Below are 24,109 nucleotides of genomic sequence, written 5' to 3'. Positions count from 1 at the left end.
GGGATCTTGTCTTCGAAGCTGCCCGCTGCTTGCATCCAGCGGGCGTCGAGGAACTCCTGTAGAGGACGCATCCGTAGCCTGCACAGGTGCACTAGATAGATGCATGAGGACATCATTCCGAGGAGGGACTTGATGGATCTCACCCTGGCCACGTCTGTGGCTAGCAGGCACTGCACCTTACCTAAGATGGCCTTCGTCCTTTCCTCCGACGGAGATGCCAATCGTTCCACTGTATCGAGCTTCGCTCCCAGAAACAGTGCCACCTGCGACGGAACCAAATGGGATTTCGGGTAGTTGATGGAGAAACCCAGCTCCGTGAGTAAGCGGACGGTCTTCGCCGTGTGCTCGACGGCGAGTTCTATTGTCCTTGCGCGGATGAGCCAGTCGTCCAGGTAGGGGCAGACGTGGATCCCCTGCAGGCGCAGCCGCGCCGCCACTGGTGTTAGGCACTTGGTGAACACCCTGGGTGCAGACTTCAATCCGAATGGCAGAGCTCTGAATTGGTAGTGGCGTCCTTGGACTACAAATCTGAGGAACTTTCGGTGTCCTTTCAGGATGGGGATGTGGAAGTAAGCATCCTCCAAGTCCAACGACGATAGGAAGTCGCCCTCGACCAGCTGTCCCAGCACGTGCTGGAGAGTGACCATCCTGAACTTCTGTGCCTTGATGTATTTGTTCAACCGATGTAGGTCCAGGATGGGGCGCCAACCGCCTGTCTTCTTTCTGATGAGGAAGTATCTTGAGTATACTCCAGAGCCCCGGAGCCTCTTGGGGAAGAGCTTGATGGCACCTTTCTTGAGCATCGCCTTTACCTCCAACAGCAGTTGAGGGACGTGATTTTCCTTCCTGGCCACGGGAGGAATGCGGGGGCACTTCTCTTGGAATTCGAGAGTGTGCCCATGGGCCAGGGCATCCAGCACCCAACAGTTGGTGGAGATGGACTCCCACACGCTGACGAACTTCGCCAGTCGGCCTCTCACCGGGGTGCTTCGGTGGGGGCCCAACGCTACGGTCGGTTCAATCTTGCTTGGAGGCGGCCTTACCGCCTTGGCCTCCTTGGCGACAACGCCGAAATCCTCCTTGCTTGCCGCGACCTCTGTAAGCCTCCTGGGATGCGGAGCGGGCCGCCTGGCGGTACGTAGAGGAGCCACCGCCTGATCCCTTGGAGGCCCCCTGTCTGCCTCGGGCGCTCCGAAAGGGCCGTCGTTGCTGAAGGACTCAGGCAAATCGGTGTCGTGGCGAAAACAATCCTCCAAGCAGGTTTCAGCCGCGCAGCCACAGCGATCACAGCAACTGGAGAGAGCATTAAACAGTCCAGCAAAGCGCTCCCACAGTAAAAAGCACTTTTCAGTACTTGCCGGTGCGCCGGCATTGATTCATGAACGCTCTAAGTTCATTGGGATCCCCAGAGAAGCGTTCCGGGGGTGCTAAAGGGATGTTGCCTGGAAGCAATACCTGAACGGGTGTGGCTACAGGTGCCACGGTAGGCTGCCCCTGTGGAACTCCACCTGGTACGGGTGCTAGACCAGCTTGGGTCTGTAGGAGCTGTCTTGCAAAATCGTCTGTTTTGTCCCTGTTGACTACCAGTTCGCACCTTAAGGCATTTGTCTCTGTGCAGGCTGCGTGCACCTCGGCCCGTAGTTCACCTAACAATAGGGAAAGCTGGTCTACCTTGGAGGTTTCCATCACTCGGGCAGAGGTATTGAGGATGGCTTTGTGTTCTGTCACACTCACCTGTGTCCCTGCAGGAGCGATGGACGAGCCTCTCTTGACCCGGAGTCTTCACTTCCCCTGTTTCACCCGGAGGAATACCTTTATCTTTAGTAGGGTGTGCACTCCATCCTGCATTCGCAGGGGCGCGATTCACTCATGTGATTGGTGCCAATGTCTGTAGGCTGAGTTCAGATGCCAAACACTGTTTTATGCCTGCATGGAAAGGAAGCATCTCCCTGCTTCGTCAAGCGCGCATGCGCAGCACCAGTAACACAATATATAGACAGACAGGGCAAACGGACCATTGAGACACCGGAGCAGGACGCAACGATACAGAAGAATACTTCTCCTCAGGTAAGCAAATACCTCTAGGCTTAGATGGGACAACACAATCGCGCGCCAATCTAGCACAAAAGTGCCACTATATGTTACGATACGGAAGAAAACTTTTCCTTAAGTAAACAAATGCCTCAGCTTTAGATGGGACAACGCAAGTGTTAGGAAAGATTTCATAATTGTATGTAATTTTCCCTTCATGTGTCAACCCCAAAACTTTTTGCTACTGTTTAGACACCATTGACTGATTTTGCCAAAGAAGCACAGCCTTCAGGTGCACTCCTCTGGGCTTTTGCTCACTTTTTATGGGGAAACTGACATTCCCTTAAAACAGTCAGTACTGGGAGACTTTGTTTCCCTTAATTCTTTCCTCGTGTTGCAACTTTTGTGCAACATGTAACAAGTGTGCAATGTATCTTACCATACAGCACACTTGGGTCTATAGTCATTTTCCTAGAAACTTTCGCTGGACTTTTTATGAACTATGCAGATGTGTCATGGACAGGACTGGTGGCAGCTATCTTTTCGCATTATTTTTAACCCTTTCCTGCCATGTTAACCACGTTAACCGCGTTTGGCAGAAATAAGTGGCCTGGCTCCAAAAAGGCCATGCCACGAGGTTCTTTGTCCTGTCCTTTGGCCATCTTGCCCCTTCACCTTCCCCGGGTCGAGTCGACCCGGATCAGTGCTTATTTGGTCATGCACTTTCCCGCGAATCCCAATGCTTTTGCAGGCTTCTGCAGGCCTTGTGTGTGTCTCTCCAGGATGTGGGCTGTAACGTCTGGTTCCAATACACATCCTGGGTGCCAGAGAGTCTGGAGTGCCATGAATGACTGGGAACACCATGGTCCGTGATTGGTCCACGTATGGAGTGTGTGTTTGTAAGCAAATCTCCCATTGGGTCCTCTCCGTTTTGGCGCGAACGGAATTTTGGATAAGAGAAGGCTAGAAGCACCACTATCATGTCGAGCTCCTGAGTTCTCACTGAACAAAAGATAGGATCCAAGTATCCTGTAACTACGAAGCCGATTCGTGGAACCGCTGGTGACCCACAGGAAGGTTTGGCACCCTGAGCCCGCTGTCGTCCCGTAGGACCCCTCTGCATCTGGTCTTCCTAAAAGGTCTGCGAGGACGCTTCGACCCATTGCGATAGTGGAACCAACTATTCTCTGCACCTTCATCAAACCCTACAAGTAAGCTTTCTCAGAAGTGTCCATGGGCCAGTGGACTGACCAGCTTACCCAGTTGCTTTGCTCTGTCACCGCCGCCGTTTCGAGGAGGCCCACGAAACTTGGTATACTGCTAGCTCTGTGTCCACGGCACACTCACACCTAATTTCATACACTTGGTGTTCCCAGGTCTGAAGTGAGATGAGTGCGCCTGGACCGCAGTAAACGCGGTTACCATGTTGCCCTGCCGCGGCAATGTCCTTTGTAAGTCTGCTGCATTTGTGACCCTCTTGCCCCTGAAGCCTGCTGCAGTGAAACTGGGTCGATTCATGCACCCAGAGCGGAGAAATCGCACTGTCCCGTGTGAGAGTCATTGCTATATCTCAGGAACTAAAAAAGGTGCCGAGACGTCCATTTTGCCGCATTCGAACCTGCAAACGAAGTGGACTGGCCTGCGGAAGTTTGGTTCCGCTTGCATCGGGGACCGGTGAGTACTCAATACCCCAACCAGTGGCCCCTAACACAAGAGCCCATTTTTACGCACAAGTGGCCCCTAGAGGCCCCTCTCCTTTCCACTGCTATTGCGAAATAGTGACTCCATTTCAAACTCTCGAACTGCCTCTGCCTTCAAGTGGAAGTCCTTCGTGAATAGTGGGAACTTGTACTGCATCGCCTCATCCACCTTCCCGAGCTGCAAGAGACCCCTGAAGAGACCCTATTCTGCCCACTGGAACAACCGCGTGCGTTTGCATTGCATGTACTATTGAGCACAAGACTCCTCTCTTCTTAGGGCTTGGACTGCCTCTTAGTTAGGTGTATTGTCGACGTCGAAGGAGCCTAAAGACTATCTGCACTGCCTGTTTACTTCCCATCTAAGTTGTCGACATATTTTGTGCATTTAACCCTTTGGACGCCAATGGTCTTGTATATATATTGTGCTGATTGTGATATGTTGGGTTACTTGGTTTTACAGTGATTCTTTTGCTATGGTCTATGTTACAAAGGCCTTGAAATAAATGTGTCTATATTTTTGATATAACACCTGTCTGGAGTAATTTGAAAGTGTCCTTGCTTTTTGTGCTTACTGAGGTCCTTCAGTCACCCTCACCCCTCCTGAGACTAAGTATTGACCGCCTGCCATGGCTACCCTGATTGGTCTGGCTTGTCCAGAGGTTACCCTATTCCAAGAAACTAGGCTGGCCCTCTGAACCTCTGCCCCTCCAGGTCAGAGTTCAGAAATCCATTTTAACCCGGAGTGCTCACCAATCTAGCACAAAACTGCCACTCTATATGTAATTGGGAGCACTGAACTCAACATATTACAGTTTAACCATGCATAGCCAGGGCTTAGATGCATCAGCATTCCTACAAACCTATAGTCGCCACAACACGGGGTGGGTTAAACATGATCATGGCCCACTAGCCCAGCATTAGACTCGCACTGGGGAAACTCAGGTCCTTAGTGCTTAAACAAAAGCACGGAGGAACACTCGGCACAACACTGCGGTATAAGCAAACGAGAAATGCGCCCCAGGGCGTTAGTTGCTTTTAAAATATACAGATACCAGTTGTTAGGGCTCACACCATGCCAAAACACCCTCCTAGAGGCATCAGGCCTTCATATCTTATGAGCACGATCTCCACACCTCCTCTAACTGCTCCAATTCCACAAGCAGGACAACAGAATCAAAACCTGAATCTTCCTATTACAGGGCCCAACAGGAGCCCAGCTGTATTTACAGAAGCTATCACATCATACTCTATAGGACCTCATAGGGGGCTTTTGAACCACATTACATAGGTAAGAGGACACCATTCCCCTACAATGACAAACTTGACCAAACTTCTAGACCACTTGCTGACCTTGCCATTCTCCCCTCTCTCCTTTTTCTTTCAAATATGTCCCAAAATTATGTTTCAATTAAACATCAATATATATATATGTATAAATATGATTCACGTCATGACCTTGCTTTTTGTCACCAAACACCATGCACCTTGTGCAATCTCACACACTCTATGTCTGAAATGCCACAAAAACACATGAAATGTCACTAAATGTATGTAATTTTAAACATGTATCAGCCTTGAAAAGGACCTACGGGTCGAAATAAGTGTCGGCTGACCACAATTGGGACATAAGAGCCCACACTGTACCTATGAGAAGTTTTTTCAAAAAGTCAAAACAACAAAGACAAAATAAACCAAAAAAAACTTTCTTGCACCAAGCAAAAACACTAAAAAAAGGGAAAATCCATTTCTTCACCCGAAATAACAAATGCGAGGTTTCCAGGATAACCACTTTTTTCTCTACTAACCGAATGAGGTGTGGGCTTCACCTCAACACAAACCTGTAACCTTGCCCCAACATTACCCAGAAACTAGCACACTAAAATAGAACTCAGCAGGGTTGGTTCCACCTCTAGGGGCCATGTACTGCCCTCATGGTGCTCCCCACATATATCTTTTCATATGCACATACAATAGCTTAAAGCACATACTTTGTGCAACAATTTATGTGTTCCTTGATGGTGAACTGGTTGCAGTTTTTAAAATGCACATTCTGTGTATTCATCGCAAATTTGCACATTGAGCAGGAACCGTAAGCCAGTGCGTTTGTGGGCTACAGTTTGGTGACTTGAATGAAGTACTTAATATGGATTATAACGTCAGTGTTATGCAGAATAACAGCGATGGTTGTTGGTTAAGATGTGTTTTGATGTCTTCGTCCTGGATGGCCAGGATGGCTTTACCATAGTTCATCAAGCAACTTTAGTGACCATGCCATTTTCTTTCCACCTTTATAAACACAACAATGTTTTCATCAGGATGGTTTTTACCAAAGGTTAACAAACAACTTTAGTGCTCTGGCCACTTGCTTTCCACTATAACCTTTCACCACAAAGTAGTACTTCAATATCTTCTTACTGATTCACTAACCTGTCAGGGCTACCTCCATCACTACCACTAAAAAGCCCTTTCCTGGTATACTTTCCTGCTAGGATACAAACTACTACAAGTACTCTGTGATGAGGTTAATGAAGTTGACTCCAAACATTAACAAAGTCTTTAGCTTACAGCAACTTTGAGTTTCCCAACTTCTTCCACAAGGATACAACGCTCCTTGATATTGTTTATTGCACTTATTCACTTTCCATATATCCAACTGTTTACCTTCTCTCCGTCATGGTTTTAGCTAATGTCGGTAGTTATTTGTCTTCACTATTGGCCCCTCTTGACTTTGGCAGTGTTGGGTGTAGCTTGATATTTCACACTCTTGGCTTTGGCAATGATGGTTTAACATTACCCTTTCTGGGTTCTGGTAAAAGGGTTTACAGTTTGACTTTAATGTTGCCTTTTCTTGGCTTTGGCAATATGCAATACAGTTCGGTGTTAATCTTGTCTTGTCTTGGCTTTGGCAATGATAGTTATAAACATCTTTCTCTTGGGTCCTCTTTGCATTTAAATAATAGCAAATATGCTTTCTTTCATTAGCTCAGTATCCAAACCAATTACACACAGCCAGCAGTGTCTCACACACAGCTCCTGGGTCACCTCTTATAGGCCAACTCACTGCCTTTTTCTTGCACGTATGCTTTATTCGCTGCCACTGCAACCTCTTTGTTCTTTGTGGTCTGAGCCTTTGACATCACTGGTTAAGTTCCTGAGTCCCGTGTCTCTCACGGAAGGAGTCTGCTTCGCTCCGGGGGTTCTCTGATACTCGCCAGCAACCGGAGGTGAGAACAGGGAACAAGAAGCTTCTTTCTTCTACAGGGCGTCCGTCACTTCAACACTTCCTGCTGCGCAACCTCTGCAATTTGAACTTCTCAATTCTACGACCTTCTGGGCACCATAACCCGCTTTACAAACAGCAGCAGTCCAGGCATCTTCAATTCTCTGATCTGGCTGCATGCACAGCTGCTCACTGCTTCTCCAACTACTTCTGCCACATCTCACACAATGATTTCTCATGGCCTGCACCTGAAAAGGCTTTAAATAATCAAAAGTCCCGCTCAGGTGTGGATCATTAGAAACACTAGACTGTATATTGCAGTTCTGTGCCTCCAAAGCCCTCTTCTTCATCCCAGTACCTAGGGCATTATGGGACTTAAAGTCCCTAATGTTTGGGTTTCTTTTAAAGATCCTAATTTCAACCCTATCAAACCTAATTTGTTTATAAAAGGTATTTTTAGAAAAGGGCCTTAAAGCAATTGTTGCTCGATTCTTGATTTCAGAATTCCTATAAATGGGGGTATTACCTATATTAGAAGTAATGGTATTGAGGTTTTGATCCTGATATACTCTGTTCTCAGGTTGACCATAAGGGTTTTTACTATTAACACCTTGGGTGCTTTTGGGAAGTGGAGTTTGACTCTGGCAGCATGTCATTAGGTATTCTGGCATTATGAAAGTCCCACCCTCCAAAGAAGAGGAATGCTGTGTCTCTCCTAGCAAAGTCATCTTATTTCCTTGGTGGCCTTCTCCTCCCAGGTGATCCACCCAGCTAACACCATCCCCAGGTATAGGATCAGGAAGCATCTGCCTTTCCTTGGCCACCTTGGAGGAGATTTTAAGCAGGGATTCTGTGAGGACTCAGCAGGATTCATAACATTGCCTTCCCCTAAAGGCCTGACCCCCCCATTCAAGGTTTTTTGCTCACCTCTAAACCATCGGCCTTCCCCACATTCAAGAATCCTAACAAGCTGTTTTTCTCTCTCTCTACTCCTCCTTCTCTCATTCTGTTCTCAATTGACAGACCCAACTTGTACTCCATATGGATGAAACAAATACTTTTTCGTTGTGTCCCACCAATTCAAATGTATTCCAAATGGACATGGACACATGTAATCAATTTATTTATGCTCTGTTTATTATTATAAATCATGCATATGCTTTTGGCACCTTATTAATCATGTGTTGGATTGTGATATAACATTCTTAAAATTTCTCTTTATCAAAATTCTTAAAAATACCTCCTTTTTAAATTTTACCAACACGCTTAAATTGGGCAAAAGTAAACTTAGAGCCCATCTGAACTCCTGGTTTACCCTGAATCTTAAAGCTATTCGCACTGCAAAAAGGAAAGCGGAAGTCATGTGGAAAAATGACCCGACCACAGCCAATAAAGACATTTAAAGAAAATCATCAAGGCATATAAATCCGAAATATTAGAAACCAATCATGAAAATTATAACGATATAATTAGTAAAGCCAGCTCCAGCACCAGGGAACTATTTAAAATCCTCAGAGAACTGGAATCCCCTATTACTCCGACAGACATTTGTAGTAAGGATAAAACATGGTGTACGAACATCAAAAACACCCTATCCTCCAAGATCTCACACCTTCAAAATAAAATAGCAGCGAAAAAACGGACCTTAACTAATTTAGGCATTCCTGTGAGCTCCTGTCCTAGCTCCAAGAAACCGGATCAGCAATTCAAATTTGCTCAAGTTTCTGTCCTTGAAGTGGAAAATATCATAGCCTCGCTTAAGCCCTCAAGATGCCAGGGTGACACCTGCCCAGATTCCATAATTAAAGAAGCTGCCATAGACTTGGCCCCATTCATGACCACCTTTATCAACGCCTCTATCCTTTCAAGTACCGTCCCTACTATCCTTAAGGATGCCTGGGTCTTACCTCTTTTAAAGAAACCTTCACGTGACCCAAGTATTCCTACGAACTTCAGACGAATCCCCGCAGTCAGATTTTTACTAAAAATTCTGGACAAGGCAGCCTACCTCCAGATACAACCATACTTGGAAACCAATAACTTATCAGGATTGAGGCAATCAGGATTCAGATCACAACATGGTACTGAAAATGCCTTAATATACCTTAAGAGCCAGATTGATGAACTGCGAGACAATGGGAAACCAGCCCTGTTACTTCTTTTAGATTTATCAGCAGAATTTGACCTGGTGGACCATCAAGTGCTTTGCAACCATTTGTCCTCTGCAGCCCATTTCTCCAAGGAAGCAACAGATTGGATCCAATCCTTTTTGAACAAAAGGACAATGAGAGTGTTTTCTCCTCCGGATGCAGCAGACCCTATTCCGATCACCTGCGGTGTCCCGCAAGGCTCTTGTACATCGCCTACTATGTACAATATCTTTACAAAGTCTCTGTTTGATGACTTGGACCATCTCGGTGTCACCTACACGAACTATGCAGATGACACCCAGATTCTCATACCTATGTCAGGGGACTATAATACAGACCTAGCCTTAGTCAACAAAACCTTCACCATCATTCAGGCATGGATGGTCGTACACGGCTTGTGTCCGAATGATGAGAAGACTGAGCTCCTTCTCCTAGGAGCCCCTGCCAAACTATCTAAACGTAGCGACCAACACCTCATATTTAATATAGACAGCATTAACATCAAAGTGGCGAAAGAGGTATATTTTTTTGTGAAACACCCATTAGTAATTATTGCTTTGGTATTAGAGCAGAGTGATTAATTGTAACGCATTTTAATTTAGAGCAGCAAAGATAAAAACCCTTTCTTTTTACCTGTGCTCAAACAGTCTTTACGTTCTTCTATTTTCTGAGGATGGTTTCGTTTAAGAAACTCCTCTCTTTTACTGGTGAATATGTCATCAGTATTACCAATCATGTCATCTATCATAAAAAGAAATACACATAGGATTATCAATAAAACACACCAACGCACACGACCAAGGAGTAATTTACCTTGTGCATTTGATGAAATACAATGTGTTCATTGGTGCAGGGAGCAAACAAACATTGCAACATCAGGCAGTGACAACATAAAGCGTATATATTTTAAAACACACTAATTAACAAATATGTGTCAGTACACACTAGCGATGTGCCATATGGAATACAACATTTTAGAACAACAAATTGTGTATATACTAAGTCAAAAGCTAATTCAGAAGACACTGGCATAATCAGAATTAGAGCCACGTGAGGTAGTACAAGCAAGAGAATATAGTTGCAAGTAGGGTATGTCGATGGGGGAGAGACGTGCAAAAGCACTCCTCGCTGCTCCAAGTGAATTCACAAAACCAAGTGGTAACCAACAAAAACAGCCTCCCTTCCCCGTCAGAAAAATACAGCATTTACGCATCCAAGAAGAGTACCACTAATGTTAAAATAGAGATCCTTAGGGCGCTTAGTGAACCCAAAAGTAGGTAATCAAAAGGTTTAAGAGAGGGAGAGACGAGCGATATAGTTCAGTTTAATTACTACATCAGAACAAATGTGTACACAATGAGACACTGCCAAAACATATGCAGAAATTAAGCCTGTAGATATCTGCACTTGGACTAAGTAGCACTCAGCTTCACTTCCAATGAACAGAGATAAAAAGGCATCTTTGCCAGGAGTTGAGAAAGACCCTTTTGGAATAGGAACATAAATGTGACCATTGCTTGTCCGTGAAGACCAGGTTAAGGTCTTTTTCCCCCATTTCAGCTTGGAAGAGCGATAAGCCTTGGCTGCGGCATCCTGCTCCTATGAAAGAGTGAGGAATGTGCTAACAACCTGCGGTATTTAGAATATACTGGAGCATTGTAAAAAGAGGAAGTTCAAGGGGAAAGTCGGGGCCAACGAGCCTTGAAAGTGCTACACAAACAATATAACTTGATCTCAGCCTGGTCGCACCCAACCTTCTCAGCAAAGTAATAATAGAACCCTACTGATACATATTATCCAGTCTGCATATACCCAGGTTGTTATAAGATATTCATATATCTGGACCTCAAGGAAAAGGTTGAAATGTGATTATCCATTAGTGCATCTCTGGCACAAAGGGCTAACGAAGGGCTAACTAATTTTTCAGATACTTGAACATTCCACCCCATGCTAGACCAATCCAGTAAATCAGAGCAAACCTACAATCGTCAAGGATCTGACACAAGAGAAGGGACAAAAAGAAAGAATAAGGGCAGGTAGATTCCTGGTCCATTGACAAATGATGGAAGGATACTTCTGCCTCTTGCCAGTTTTTTTACAAACTAAATTCACACTGCAAGGAACTAAAACTCCATGTAGAAACTGCAACACCACCTTCAAAGTAAGGACTAGTAAGTGTATCCCAGTTGAGCGTGAGCTGGCATATTAAAGTCACACCCAGGCCCCTTTGGAACAGTCAGAATAAAATGTAATAACTTGGGAAGTGCCACCGTCTTCATGATATAGATTGTACCGTAAACTGCAAAGGCAGTATTACCTAATGGTTAATCTTTGACTACCAGGAGCTAAGACAGGCTAAGTGATTAAGCTTCAGAAGCCTTCTCTTGTCGCAACATGGCCACCTTGGACCCATTACTTTGCTGTGGTTGTGCTGTTGCCCTGATCCCGCCTCTGCAACAAGCAGATTGGCTGGGACTGTATTTATACCCTGCACACTGAGGGAGCCAGCAGGTCGAAGCCGGCTCCCTTCTAAGGGCTGCATCAAAGGACCGTTTTCTCACCTGTCTGGGCTTGTCCGGGTGCTTCCGGGGCATATGCCCACTTACCATTCGCTACCACTCATGATTATCTGGCTTCCCGCCGGGTCGCATCATTCCCACTACCCTCCGAGTTGGCCTTCCTCCTATTCTGGATGGTAAGGAGTCTCATCGACACACTGTATGTGCTTCCGATCATGCCCATCAGCCTGCACTGATCTGGTAAGCAGCTGTGGCCCGGCCCGATTTGACTTTGGCTGCTGGCGATACCTGTTGCCGCCTCTGACTTACTCATTGACATTGCCTCACCTGTTAAACATATACGCAGCCTGTTACCATCCTTGTATGTCTTATGCAGCTACGCTGGATGCCTGGCACTTACAGTACCTGCATATTTGATGTAGCACCATGCACAGTAGGGTGTGGCTTTCCATTGTTGCATATTATCAACTTGTAACTGCATTTGTTATGTAGCACCCTTCACCATAGGGTGAGGGTTTCCCAAATTTGGCAACCTCTCCAATGATGTCTTCATTTCCAGCCTGTGCTGTATTGAACCTGTTCACTTGCACTTATTGTTCCCTTGCCTTCCCTCCATCTGAGCATTATTCCTTCCCCATCCTACTTTTCCCCTCCTTCTGTTATCGCACCTGCACGTTCCTCCTCCACCTCTCCCCTCATTTCCCCTCATTTCCTTTACTGCACTTGCACGATCTGAATCGTCTCATGACCTATTAGGAATGTTATTGTTGGTCTTCTCCCATGTTCTTCCCAGACTGCCACTTCCCCCTCTTCCCCATCTCCCTCTCCCCTCATTATCTGTTACAGCACTTGCACCATCCAAATGCCTCAAGACCTAGTAGGAACGTTATTATCTTGTTTTTTCTTCTCCCATGTACCTCCCCATCCCTTGTCTTGATGCGCCTTGAAACACCATTTGGCTGTATAGGCACATAATACATACCCAATAAATAAATGAATGAATTAAATGAACCCCAAGATAAGTTATCGCCTCCGCTGTCCATCTATTCTTGCCTATATCTATGGGGCATACGGTTGTCAGGGACAGTACGTCAGATTTAGACCAATTAATAGGTAAGCCTGAGAATTCACCATACTTAACAACAACGGCCTGGGTGTTGGGATGAAGATTAGCTTCAGGGATCCTGAAGTAAAAAAATAATGTCATCCACATAGTATAATGACCCTATTTCCTCCCAGCTACAAGATAGTTTCTTCCAAATTAACTATGTTTCTTCCTACTTGCAATGAAGCTAAAGATTCCATTGCAAAATGAAATAGTCCCATACCCCGGAGAAAATCCCAGATGGTCCTCTAGCAACAGAGACAGTGGCTGAGGGTCCAGTATATAGTAATAGTAGTGCATCAAGAAAATAATTGTAGAACCATCCTCCCCAAAATACAAACATATAGGCCCATGACACATCATTGAATGCTTTTTTTTATCATCTAAGAAGACTGCAACTGCTTGGGTCCAAGGTCTCAACTGAGAGGTGGCACAGATTAAGGGCAGTGATCTGCCCAGAATAAATCTGGACTGATCAGGATAAACCATTATTGACATGTCTGGAAGAGTCAGTGACCCAAAACTTTGAAAGCATTGTAACATAAGAACAAATAAATGACACAGGGAGATATCAACAGAACAACAAATCCTTAGATGGTTTTAACAGAAGGTGATCAGGGCATCACGCATAGAGCCATGCAAGAGACCAAAGTCCAGCACGTACTCCAAGGCTTCCAGGAGATGGGGAGCAGGTAGTGATTTATTCAATAAGGATAGGTTCGCTAAAAGCATCTACATTAGCTGAAGGAATTTACCAAAAAGGTATCTCCTCTTGTTATTGAGTTAGATTATTTGGTATCTTGGGAGACCCCAGCCGAATAAACAGTGAGAAATACTCCACAAAAAATCCTGCTGGATCAGTGTGACTGACCCTACTATCAGCTGCAATAGAAGAGATCACCATAGGGACTCTGTCACTACTCATAAATCATGCAAGAGTTCTGCTAGACATGCCATCCTCTTGATATTTACTAGTCATCACAGGTTGAGCAACATGTATATATCTCTGCCCGCAATGAGACCAAAGTCCTCCAGTTTTCCTTTAATGGAGTGGAGAAGAGAAATCACCCAACTGATCATGACTCATCTCTAACAAAGGCAGAGTTCTCAATGATAATGAGAACTATGTATTTCTTATACAGCGCTTTCAGCAAAGTACTTCACATAGAACATATTTACATATAATATCACCCAACCAAAGTTGGTTCTCATTTAAAGGCCCCTGAAGGATGAAAGGCCATGTTGGCCTTGCTGGGATTCGAACCTGCAGATCACACACAGATCGTAGCAGCGAGCGCTCAACCCGCTGAGCTATTTTACCAGCAATCTCAATCAAAGTAAGACCATGTCAAACTGTCTTAAAAGACCAGTTCTCTGCCCCGGTACGGACTCTCTTCAGTAAAAACTTCAAAGCCTCCCCACAGTGCTGCCCCCGGAGGAACCAACCCAACATTGTGCACAAAGTAGGACAGACTCTGGGATGTATCCTCGTTAACAAAAGCGACATTGGTAAGAGTAAGAGGCATAAAACACAGTTGGACTCTCAAGCCAGTACCTTGTAAGAACAAACTGTAGACAAATGAGAGAGTGATCCGGGTAGGTGCACAGTAGTATACTACACTCAGAGGAAGCAGTTAAACTAACAGAGGAGGCCAATATGAGATAAATTCTCAAAGGCATATTAGCGACTGATCAGTATAATAAAAATGGATGAAAATTTGGGTAGAATATTCTACAGGCGCCTACAATGTCAAGTTGTGACAAGGAATGGGTAATCTCTTGCTCTTTACGCATGATTGTCGAGGTGCATTGAATTATCTATCCACGGCAGTATCAAGGAAAGTATTAAAGTCTGAAGCCCAAATTACCTATCTATCCGGAAAACGTCAGAATTATCAACATTAGTGCTGCACACATTCAGGAAAGTAATACAGATTCCCAAAGACACTAACATATCTCCCCTTACTATCCATGTCGACCACCGAAGAGACAAAGGCCAACGTTCTGTAACTAAAATAGAAACCCCCAGCATTGAACACAAGGAATAGGAATTATAGCGTTGGCATGTAAACGGGAATCTGGCAATAGCATCATTATCAGGACCATATCACTGCGTTTCCAGTAGGAACACAAGTTGTACACCGATCTTGTTCAAAGGGGTAAGTAATTTTCCGGGCCTCTATGCATTTGTTTGACCATTCCAGCTAATTGTAGTTAAAGTGTCAGGCCTGTTGGCCCTCTTTCTAAATCTAGTGATTGACACAATATACTGAACACAAGGAATCGGCCTCCCCTACCCGTAGAGCATGACTGCACACAGTTACTGCAATCATTTATGTTGACTTTCCCTAAAAAATGTGCACAATTCAAAAACCCCACATGCATGCAATACACAAGAATGCAGTATATAGCCCACTCAATAACCACCAATACCCAAGTACAAGTAAGCATAGAAAGTAAGTGGGTACTACGAAGGGTACCAGTATTTCCAGATCCTTTTGGCCAGGTGTGCCCACTAGACCAACAAGAATAGCTGTAAAGAGTTGAAATAACATCTGGAATGGTTTTTGAATCCCTAAGACAACTAAGACAACTAAGCAAATGAAAGAATCAAAGTTGTCACATTAAAAAAGTACAACAAATATATGCACAATTTCAAAGAGCAAAAAATAGGATTAGCAAAACAGGATTCCAGCCATATCGCCTGCCGACCACACTGTATACAGCATGGATATAGTGAGAGTTATGGTGTCTACTTAGCAACAAAGTCGTAAAAGAAAACAAAAACTGCTAGGGAGAAACACACAGTTGGCACCAGCCTGCAGTCACAATGCCACCCCTGGAAACATGCTGCAACCAACACAGTTGACAAACATGTAGAAAAGAAGCTTTAGGAATTGAATTTATAGCCTGTATAGGTGACCCGAAAGGTGTCCCCAATAACCAACGCTTACCCAAATCGAATGAGGTACGATTAAATCGTCAAGTATAGTGCATATATTTCACAAAGATCCTAAATGCAGTAAAAGAGCATAAAAACACCTTCCCGTACGCTCTGAATCCCGGGTTGAGGGGCCAAGTTAGAAGCCTTTCAATAATGCCAGGGTGTCTTCAGAAGTTGAATAAGGTATGTCTTGTCTATAGATATTATCTGCAGAATCACAGACAGAAAGCAACACTGCATAATTGTGGCTCTGCTCACTCAGTCTCAATTGAACCATGGTAAAATTGCGACAAGCCGTCTGAACTAAAAAGGAAAAGTTATGACCATTGGAGATTCTCATAGTGCAGTTCATGGGTCTTTGACGAATCAAGTTGCGGTTTCGATAGTTGAGAAGATGCACACTAATGGGGCAAGCAGGGTGTCATGTTTAGGAGGTGGTGCCGGTGACCAATGTCCTCTTGCTCTCTCAATAAGAAAGTATGATGAGAAAGGCATATCCTGTAGAACCTTATTCCGCAGTATTTCAGTAAAGGTTTATGTATTAGACAAAGAAGTGGATTTTGGCAGCCCAAGAATAAGAATGTGATTATGGCGCAAGCAGGCCTCCAAATCGTCTTCTTCACTTGGACCTCTTCACTTGGAGGAGTAAGATCCTCCAATTAGGTATATGTTAGCTATATGTTGCAGTTGCATAATTCTCCACAGTATAAAGCCTCTGATGCCACTCTCTTTATCAATCCTGCACTCAAGTGCCCAAAACTTTAGTCTGGCTGCCCAGGAGCAAATAGCCTGTCTTGGGAACAAGACAACACTCAACAACAAGGCTTTGATACCCATTCCCGCACTAAGAAGCTGGAGTCCCACGTGAAGCGTGTTATAAATAACCAATGTTATGCGGCCGCCTCAAGTAGCCATATGCCCCAGTAAGTGTATTTCTGAGGCCATTTTGGCCTGTGCATTCATTTGTGACTCGTGTGCACGCAGCCTCCTGGCTGCATGCACCGAGCCGGTGCCTCTGTCTCCCTTCTCTTCCTACTGCCTCCCAGCCCGCCCACGCCTATCTGATCGGCCAGTTCCATGTATTAGCAAAGGTGCTTGCAGGGCTGAGGTCTGGCGCGCATTTCCATCTGTGGCCACCTCGAGTAGCCATCTACCCCATGTAAGTGTATTTTGCAGCCTCCTGGCTGCATACACCGGGCCAGTTCCTCCGTGTCACTTCCCTTCCTCCCGCATCCCAGCCCGCCCATGCACTCTGATTTGCCAAGGCTGCCCCTTAAACCACTCAACAAGGACAGCCCACTGCCCATGGCAGCCCCTGAGGCTAAGGTCCCCCAGGCAGAAGGCAGCTCCAGATGATGTCTGCAGGTGTCAGCAGGGGAAGCAGGAAGCCGTCAACCAGCAGTGACAAAGTACGTGTGGTGGGGACAGGGGGCACAGCAATCACTGCGCCACACTTAACTGGCCCACCCCTTTCCTACCATATCCTCCCACCACCCATTAGCTTGAAGCCTGCATGATGTAACAGTCCCTTTGGCAACTGTTAACCACACATATATCCAATAAGCTGTCAACTGTATTGTCTAGCCGTCTAGCCATCTCTCACATCTAGATGAACTGTACCCTAACTATGCTAGCGACCCATAAAAAAAGAAACTGTGAACATTAGCCTGCATCACATCAAGACAGAATTGTTAATATTAGCTAATGCCACACTTAGATAGAATTGTGAATATTAGCCTGTGTCACATCTAGACAGGATTGTGAATATTAGCATGCACCACATCTAGACAGGATTGTGAATATTAGCAAGTGCCACATTTAGATAGAACTGTGAATATTAGCCTGAGTCATATCTAGACATGATTGTGAATATTAGTTTGCGTCACACCTAGACAGAATTGTGAAGACTAGCATTGCGTCACATCTAGACAACTATAATACTAGCTTGTATCACATTGAGACAGAATTGTGATGACTAGCATTGTGTCACATCTAGACAGAATTGTGAAGATTAGGTCTGAACATAGAGGCCAGCAATCACTGTCCCCCATTAGGCTGTCTGACTCCATCATATCTCCGGTCTCCAAGAGCATTCAGCCTGACTGTGCAGGATGGCCTTACCTTGTATTTAGCCTGATTGTGCCAAATAGCCATACCTCATTTTCAGCTTGATTGTGCCATATAGCCATACCTCGTTTTTAGCATGATTTTAGTAAGGTTTACCAGAATGAAAGACCCATTTAGATGTTTTTCTCCCATTCTTCAGGTGCCCCAAACCAGTTGCTTCTGTATTTGACTGCTGAAAGACCGATTAGGCGTTTTCTCCCATTATCCAGGTGTCCCAAACCCAGGTACCAGGTACACAGGTTGTCCTCCCTCTCCCCCCATCGTCCTCCTCATCCTCCATGCCCTACGCCCTCTAGGACTCGCCCTCACTGCTCAGACATTCGCTCTAGAGAGACCACAAATAATGAAACCATGCCGTCCATATTGCACAAAGAAAAAGAACGCTGCAGCTGAACTACATTAAATCATACAGTACCCTTACACTACATCTGTGGACACAGGCAGCAGGCACAGCCATCCATCCATGCACCATTAAATGCAGCTATGGCTATGCCATTCCGATCTAGCAGCGCGCATAGCCGTCCACCCTGACGTACCTCAACGCCTCTGCCACTAGCATACAGTGACTACCAATGAAAATAAAATTCAGTATAGCTGGGCACACATCGAATCTTCAGCAATGGCACAATATCCTAAACCATCAACAGCACCCACCCATGTGCCCGACCTTTGGACTGCTTACTGGAGCCTAGCCAGCCACCTAAGTCCTAAGCCAGCGAAAATGCACACAAGCACCTCGTAATCTAAACTTTTAGAACCTTCAACACACTGTATTTGACTGCTCAAAGACCGATTAGGCGTTTTCTCCCATTATCCAGGTGTCCCAAACTCAGGTACCAGGTACACAGGTTGTCCTCCGTCTCCCCCCCATCGTCCTCCACATCCTCCATGCCCTACGCCCTGTGGGACTCGCCCTCACTGCTCAGACTTTCGCTCTAGAGAGACCACAAATAATGAAACCATGCCGTCCACATTGGACAAAGAAAAAGAACGCTGCAGCTGAACTACATTAAATCATACAGTACGTATACCTTACACCACGTCTGTGGACACAGGCAGCAGGCACGGCCATCCATCCATCCACCATTAAATGCAGCTATGGCTATGCCATTCCGATCTAGCAGCGCGCATAGCCGTCCACACTGAAACCCCTGACATACCTCAATGCCTCTGCCACTAGCATACAGTGACTACCAATGAAAATAAAATTCAGTATAGCTGGGCACACATCGAATCTTCAGCAATGGCACAATATCCTAAACCATCAACAGCTCCCACCCATGTGCCCGACCTTTGGACTGCTTACTGGAGCCTAGCCAGCCACCTAAGTCCTAAGCCGGCGAAAATGCACACAAGCATCTCGTAATCTAAACTTTTAGAACCTCCAACACATTGACTACGGTCATGGAGGGTGTTCCTATCACAAAGTGCATTGAGCCCATACAAATGGGGAAAGAGCACTATATAAATAACGAATACAATACAATGTATTTCGAATCCCGAGGCACATAAGAGTTCAACCCAGCTTTCATCTTCCCAATGATTACAGTAGTGACAGATGCAGGTGAAGAGCTGCTAGGACCAGGAGCAGGCACAGCCACGCCGTCTTGGATTTCAGGTGATGGTCCTCAAGGCATTTTCTTCACAAAGACACATTAAGCTTGCTTTTTACGTCCTGCTGCCATAGGGCACAGGCCCAAAAGGGTGAGTAGGCAAGATAGGCAAGAAGCACTGTGGTGGCAAGAATCAGGGTCAAGTTTCAACCATAAATGACTACATCTGAAGGCCCATCGATGTGGGGAGAAAGGCAGACGGAAGAGATTATTTTTCCAAGAAAATCACCCGCACAGTACAAGGAAAAAACCCTAGCAGCAGGGACCCACAGCCAAATGGGCCAGCAGCAACAACACACAGCTGTAAATGTGAAATCGGGAAGTCCTTGTGGCTAAGAGAGAGCCCCAAGCACTAAAGTCCCACTTTACAGCAGCACCGTCATTCAAAATAGAGTGCAAACCTAGGCCAGCTAGCAGTAAGCAAGAGAGCAAACACAACTTGCGGTAAGTGGTCCACTGGTGTGCTTCTGTGCGTTGAGCCCCTGGGATATATGGGCACACTGGCCTGAGTAGGATGGAAGATATTGAGAGAGTCAGTGCTCATAGTATTGCCCGTGGATCAGCCATGAATGCAAGCCTGCATATATTCAGCACACTGAAATGATGGAAGGGGGGATAATGTGCACTGATGAAAAGAGAAGGACCCAAGGGAGGAAAAGGTGCAAGTGTGCACGGCCACCTGCCACCAAGGCCCAATCACATTGCCAGCGTGTCCCCTAGCCCCACAGGTTCCCCAGAACTGCCTGAAGGACCTTCTTTGTGGACACGGGACAGAGACTGGGGACCTTGGGGAGGCAGCAGGAGAACAGCTAGCAGGAAGGTAGCTCTGATTGGGCGCCAGTAGCAGTACTGGGGGCCGCTTCGAAGACAGGTATACCCTGCTGCAACCCCTGTCAAAGATGCGGCCGAGCAGACCGTGTACCGAGTTGACAAGCCGCGAGATGGCCACCAGGCCTCTGGCACACGCATATGGCCTGCAGTACACCCAGTCTGTGCTCTTATGTACGGGTATGAACAGAGCCCTGGTCTGCAGGGACGAATAATTCAAATTGCCCGGCTATTTTCTACAATGGTAATAGGAATTTTCCAGTGATGTGATGTCAGGGTGGAAGAGCTGGTTTAAACGATGGCCATCTAAATATGTCTCAACCTGTTATGTTCCCAGGACAGGTAGGTGAACACAGATACTTTTTTGGGACAGGTGAGAGCCCATTGCAGTATATGGTTAGGGGCTCGAGAGGTGAGTAAACTGATTCCATGGTGGGTGACATCTGCTGAAAGCGTGTGAGTTGATAGGTCTGAATCTTCATGTATTGCCCCTAACACCACCTGAGGTGAACTTGTTTTGATAAAAAAGCAACCAATTCTCTCCAAGAAGCCTGAAGAAAAAAAAAGTAAGGTTTTCAGAAATAAGTAAATCAATTAAAGCCCAAAGGTACTTCTATTCCAGCTTAATATCTATCTCATGATTGTTTTGATGTGCTTTTTTACTACCGGGAAGACCCAGACAGAAAGTCTAGTCTAGTGAACAGAAGGTTCTGAAGACTTGGGAGAAAAACAACTCTTTGGGATTCAAGAATCAAGAAGGGACAGATCAAAAGAAACAGCACTAGACCAGGGAAAGCAAAGTAGTGATCTCACTGAATAAGGACTCAACAAAAACAATGTTTCTTATAGTGTAACGTTTTAAAAAAAATAGGACTTCTAATTTGAACTGAAAACGTAGAAAAGATGTTCTTTTTAAAACAAAAAACTTATTCTTGAAATGGCCTTCAGCTTCCACCTTTATCTTCAGATCTCTGGGTAGTTCGGCTTTCTTTTACTCCATCTGTCTGGGCTTCTCTATGCAATGGAGCATTTCTGTTTTAGCCCTTTTTAGCCACTGCTCTCTGGGGATTAAAATGACAAATCCCAGCGTTCAGTTCCCTTAACTCTTTGAGATTTATCATTACCACTGCACTATGGTCGCTGAGGTTTTCAAAACCCAATTCGCAACATTCAGATATTTTGGTTCTTTGCCTGTTATTAGCATCCTTGCACTATCATCATTCATCACTGAGGTTTAGAACCACCCTTCCCAACATGAAAGTCTTTTTGTACTGTTAACTGACAAAGAACCAGGAAAGCGGAATAATGTTATCAGCGCCTCTGTACTCGGGACACTCTGGGCCAGGGCCACTGACCTATAATGCTCGATTGTTAGAACGAACGAACGAACATTTCTAACATACACATTTCTTGGAACGTTTCATTTTTTTCTGTGCCATTGCACAATGTAGTGTTAGAACCATAACTCCCAACATGCAACTCTCTTGTAATTAGTTCCCTTCCTTTTGTCAACACCACTGAGATAGTGCCTTTAAGTTTTAGAAACACAACAGGTACATTTATTGTCTACTTTACTTTGTCTGTGTCAGGGTGCTCGGATATTGCTTTGTTACAACTCCCTTCATGCAGCTTTCATACTTCACTTTCCTTTGTCAGTGATACTGCACTATGTTCTTGGAGTGTTAGAATCACAACTCACAACAGGCAGTTTACCGGGTTCTCTTTTGTTGGTCTGTTGCTACTGTTAGAACCACAACTCGCAACACTCTGATCTTTCTCGGTATCCACCAAGTCTTCTTCCCTCTGGTGACGTTTCAACTCCTTAATCACTCTCCACCTCCTCACTTCCCCATCAAAATCTTTTGGTGTGCCCATTTTAGTTTGCTACATTGTGTGGTTGTCTCTTTCCATGTTCATTGTCCCTATTGTAAAGTGGACCTCCTGAAACAGCTTTTACTCCTTGTTCCCAGCAGTAAACTGTGTTTCCTATCACTGTGACTTTGTTTGCCAGCTTTAACTCACTTGACCGCATCTTGTGCTTCGGTGATTGTCTCAGAACTCATCCTCACTTGATACTTACCCATGAGTGAGGTAGCTAGCAGGTCACGGCAGTGCTCCAGATAAGATTTGGAAGTGGGAGTATGTAACTCCTTATTTTTTTTTATTTGGGAGTAAAATGATTTTTACTGAGTAAAATGTAAGTCCAATTCCCCATGTGAGTATTTTATAAGCCAGTACAAATAGGTTTTAACTGGAAAACGGAAATGTTTTTGCAATTATTTCTTTGCTTCTAGGTATTCATACACATTACAAGATACAAATTTACTTCTTTCAACCAGGCAGTAATAATAGTAGTTTCTTCCTGTACACTACTGGTCCATACATGTCCACTGAGCTGTGTAGGTGAAAGCAGGGGCATACAGTTCTACATGTCTGTTTCCTATTTTTTGTAGAGAGTATTTGAACTCCCTATTTTTATTTTTTGGGAGCATTTGCCTATTTTTAGGGAGTAAAAGTGTCCGATACACCCCTTTCTGTAGGGCTGGGTCAAGGAATCTCATAGGAATGCTTTTCATCGGCATCAGAGTTGAGGGCTGCTCTGCCGGCGTTTCCATGCCATTTACAAGAAGTAAATAACTTTGTGGTTTACTTCGAAATGTATTTTTTTTGTTGTATGGTATCCTCCCCCCAGTCCCCCCTTTACTATAACACTTACCCCAACTGCCTGCAACCCCCCCTTTTACCTTAACCCACAAAAAAATACATTTCAAAGTAATCTGTCAATGTAATTTCCATGAAGTAAATTACCACACCGTAATTTACTTTGTAGAAGAAACGTGAGACCATGTCAGCATCTCAGCAATGCATTGCTCCTCCAAAATCTCAACCATGCACTGCTCTCTTGGTCAAGTACTTACGACCTCCTCCTGCTGCAGGACTCACAGTCTCCTCTGGCCTTGTCCTTTTTCCTGCTCCCGCAGTGCCACATGTGGGATCACATGATCATGAACAAAATGCTCATCCCCTACGGATCTTAGTGAAGCTAATAGGGTGGCTTCATGACAACAGATAAGTTGTCTTTATAAGTAATTGAATATATGAGGGTATTTCATGGGTCATGATAAAATGTAGCTCTGCATTTTAAAGTCATATCCAAAAATGCTTCCGAAACGTTGCTGTAATGTAAAGAATACACCTACAGGGGCTGACATAAATATTTCTGTTTGTGTTAATTCTTGGCTTGCATGTTCCTCCCAATCTTCTTTCTGCTAGCGTATCTGGTGGGTTGGGGCTAGGGTAGGGTGGTGTGTATGGGTTTCTCTCTCCTGTTAGACATACCTCCTTTACCATTACCATTTCTGTATAGATTAAGAAGCCACATTCCTACTAAGTTTCTTGCTCATCCTGCTCATTCATTTACTTTTGTCTTCTTAGTTGTTTTTTAGTTCTTCTCTCCTCCTTTCATTAGTATTTCTCTTTCTCGCTTGGGTGCCACTACTGCTCTCAGCTCTCTCTTATTCTCTTATCCTCTATCCGGTGGGTTTCTTTATATTTCACACTGTCCCTCTGCGATATCCACATCTTGGTTTCTTTTATGGGTGTGTTTTCACATTTTGATCACTCGCTAGCATTCTTTCTGAGGTTCAATCTTCTACTTTCTTTCCTGAATGTTTGCCCCTTTCTTTTTTCCATGAAGTACTTTCTACTCCCTACATGTGCTCTTCTTTTTAAACTTGTGGCGTTTTCCACTGCTTCATTGTATTTCTTCCTTATTACACCACTGAGTGTAATTGTTGCCTTTTACAAACAGGTGTCCAATATTATGTTTTCTTTTTTCAAATGTTTTTACATTTAAATATACAGTACAAATC

General features: G+C 44.9%; 1 protein-coding gene across 1 annotated transcript in view; it reads right to left on the bottom strand.

The window, feature by feature from the left end:
- LOC138526456 (zinc finger protein 684-like) overlaps window positions 1-24,109 on the bottom strand; it is a 235,324-nt gene that overhangs the window by 88,801 nt on the left and 122,414 nt on the right. The window contains exon 4 of the mRNA XM_069637228.1: window positions 9,735-9,842. Within this exon, the coding sequence (XP_069493329.1) occupies window positions 9,735-9,842 (108 nt within the window). The remainder of the gene's footprint in view (window positions 1-9,734; window positions 9,843-24,109) is intronic.

Source organism: Ambystoma mexicanum, chromosome 7p (assembly GCF_040938575.1).
Source record: "Ambystoma mexicanum isolate Mex_15411 chromosome 7p, UKY_AmexF1_1, whole genome shotgun sequence".
NCBI lineage: Eukaryota > Metazoa > Chordata > Amphibia > Caudata > Ambystomatidae > Ambystoma > Ambystoma mexicanum.
This window is presented reverse-complemented; position numbering and strand designations above follow the sequence as displayed.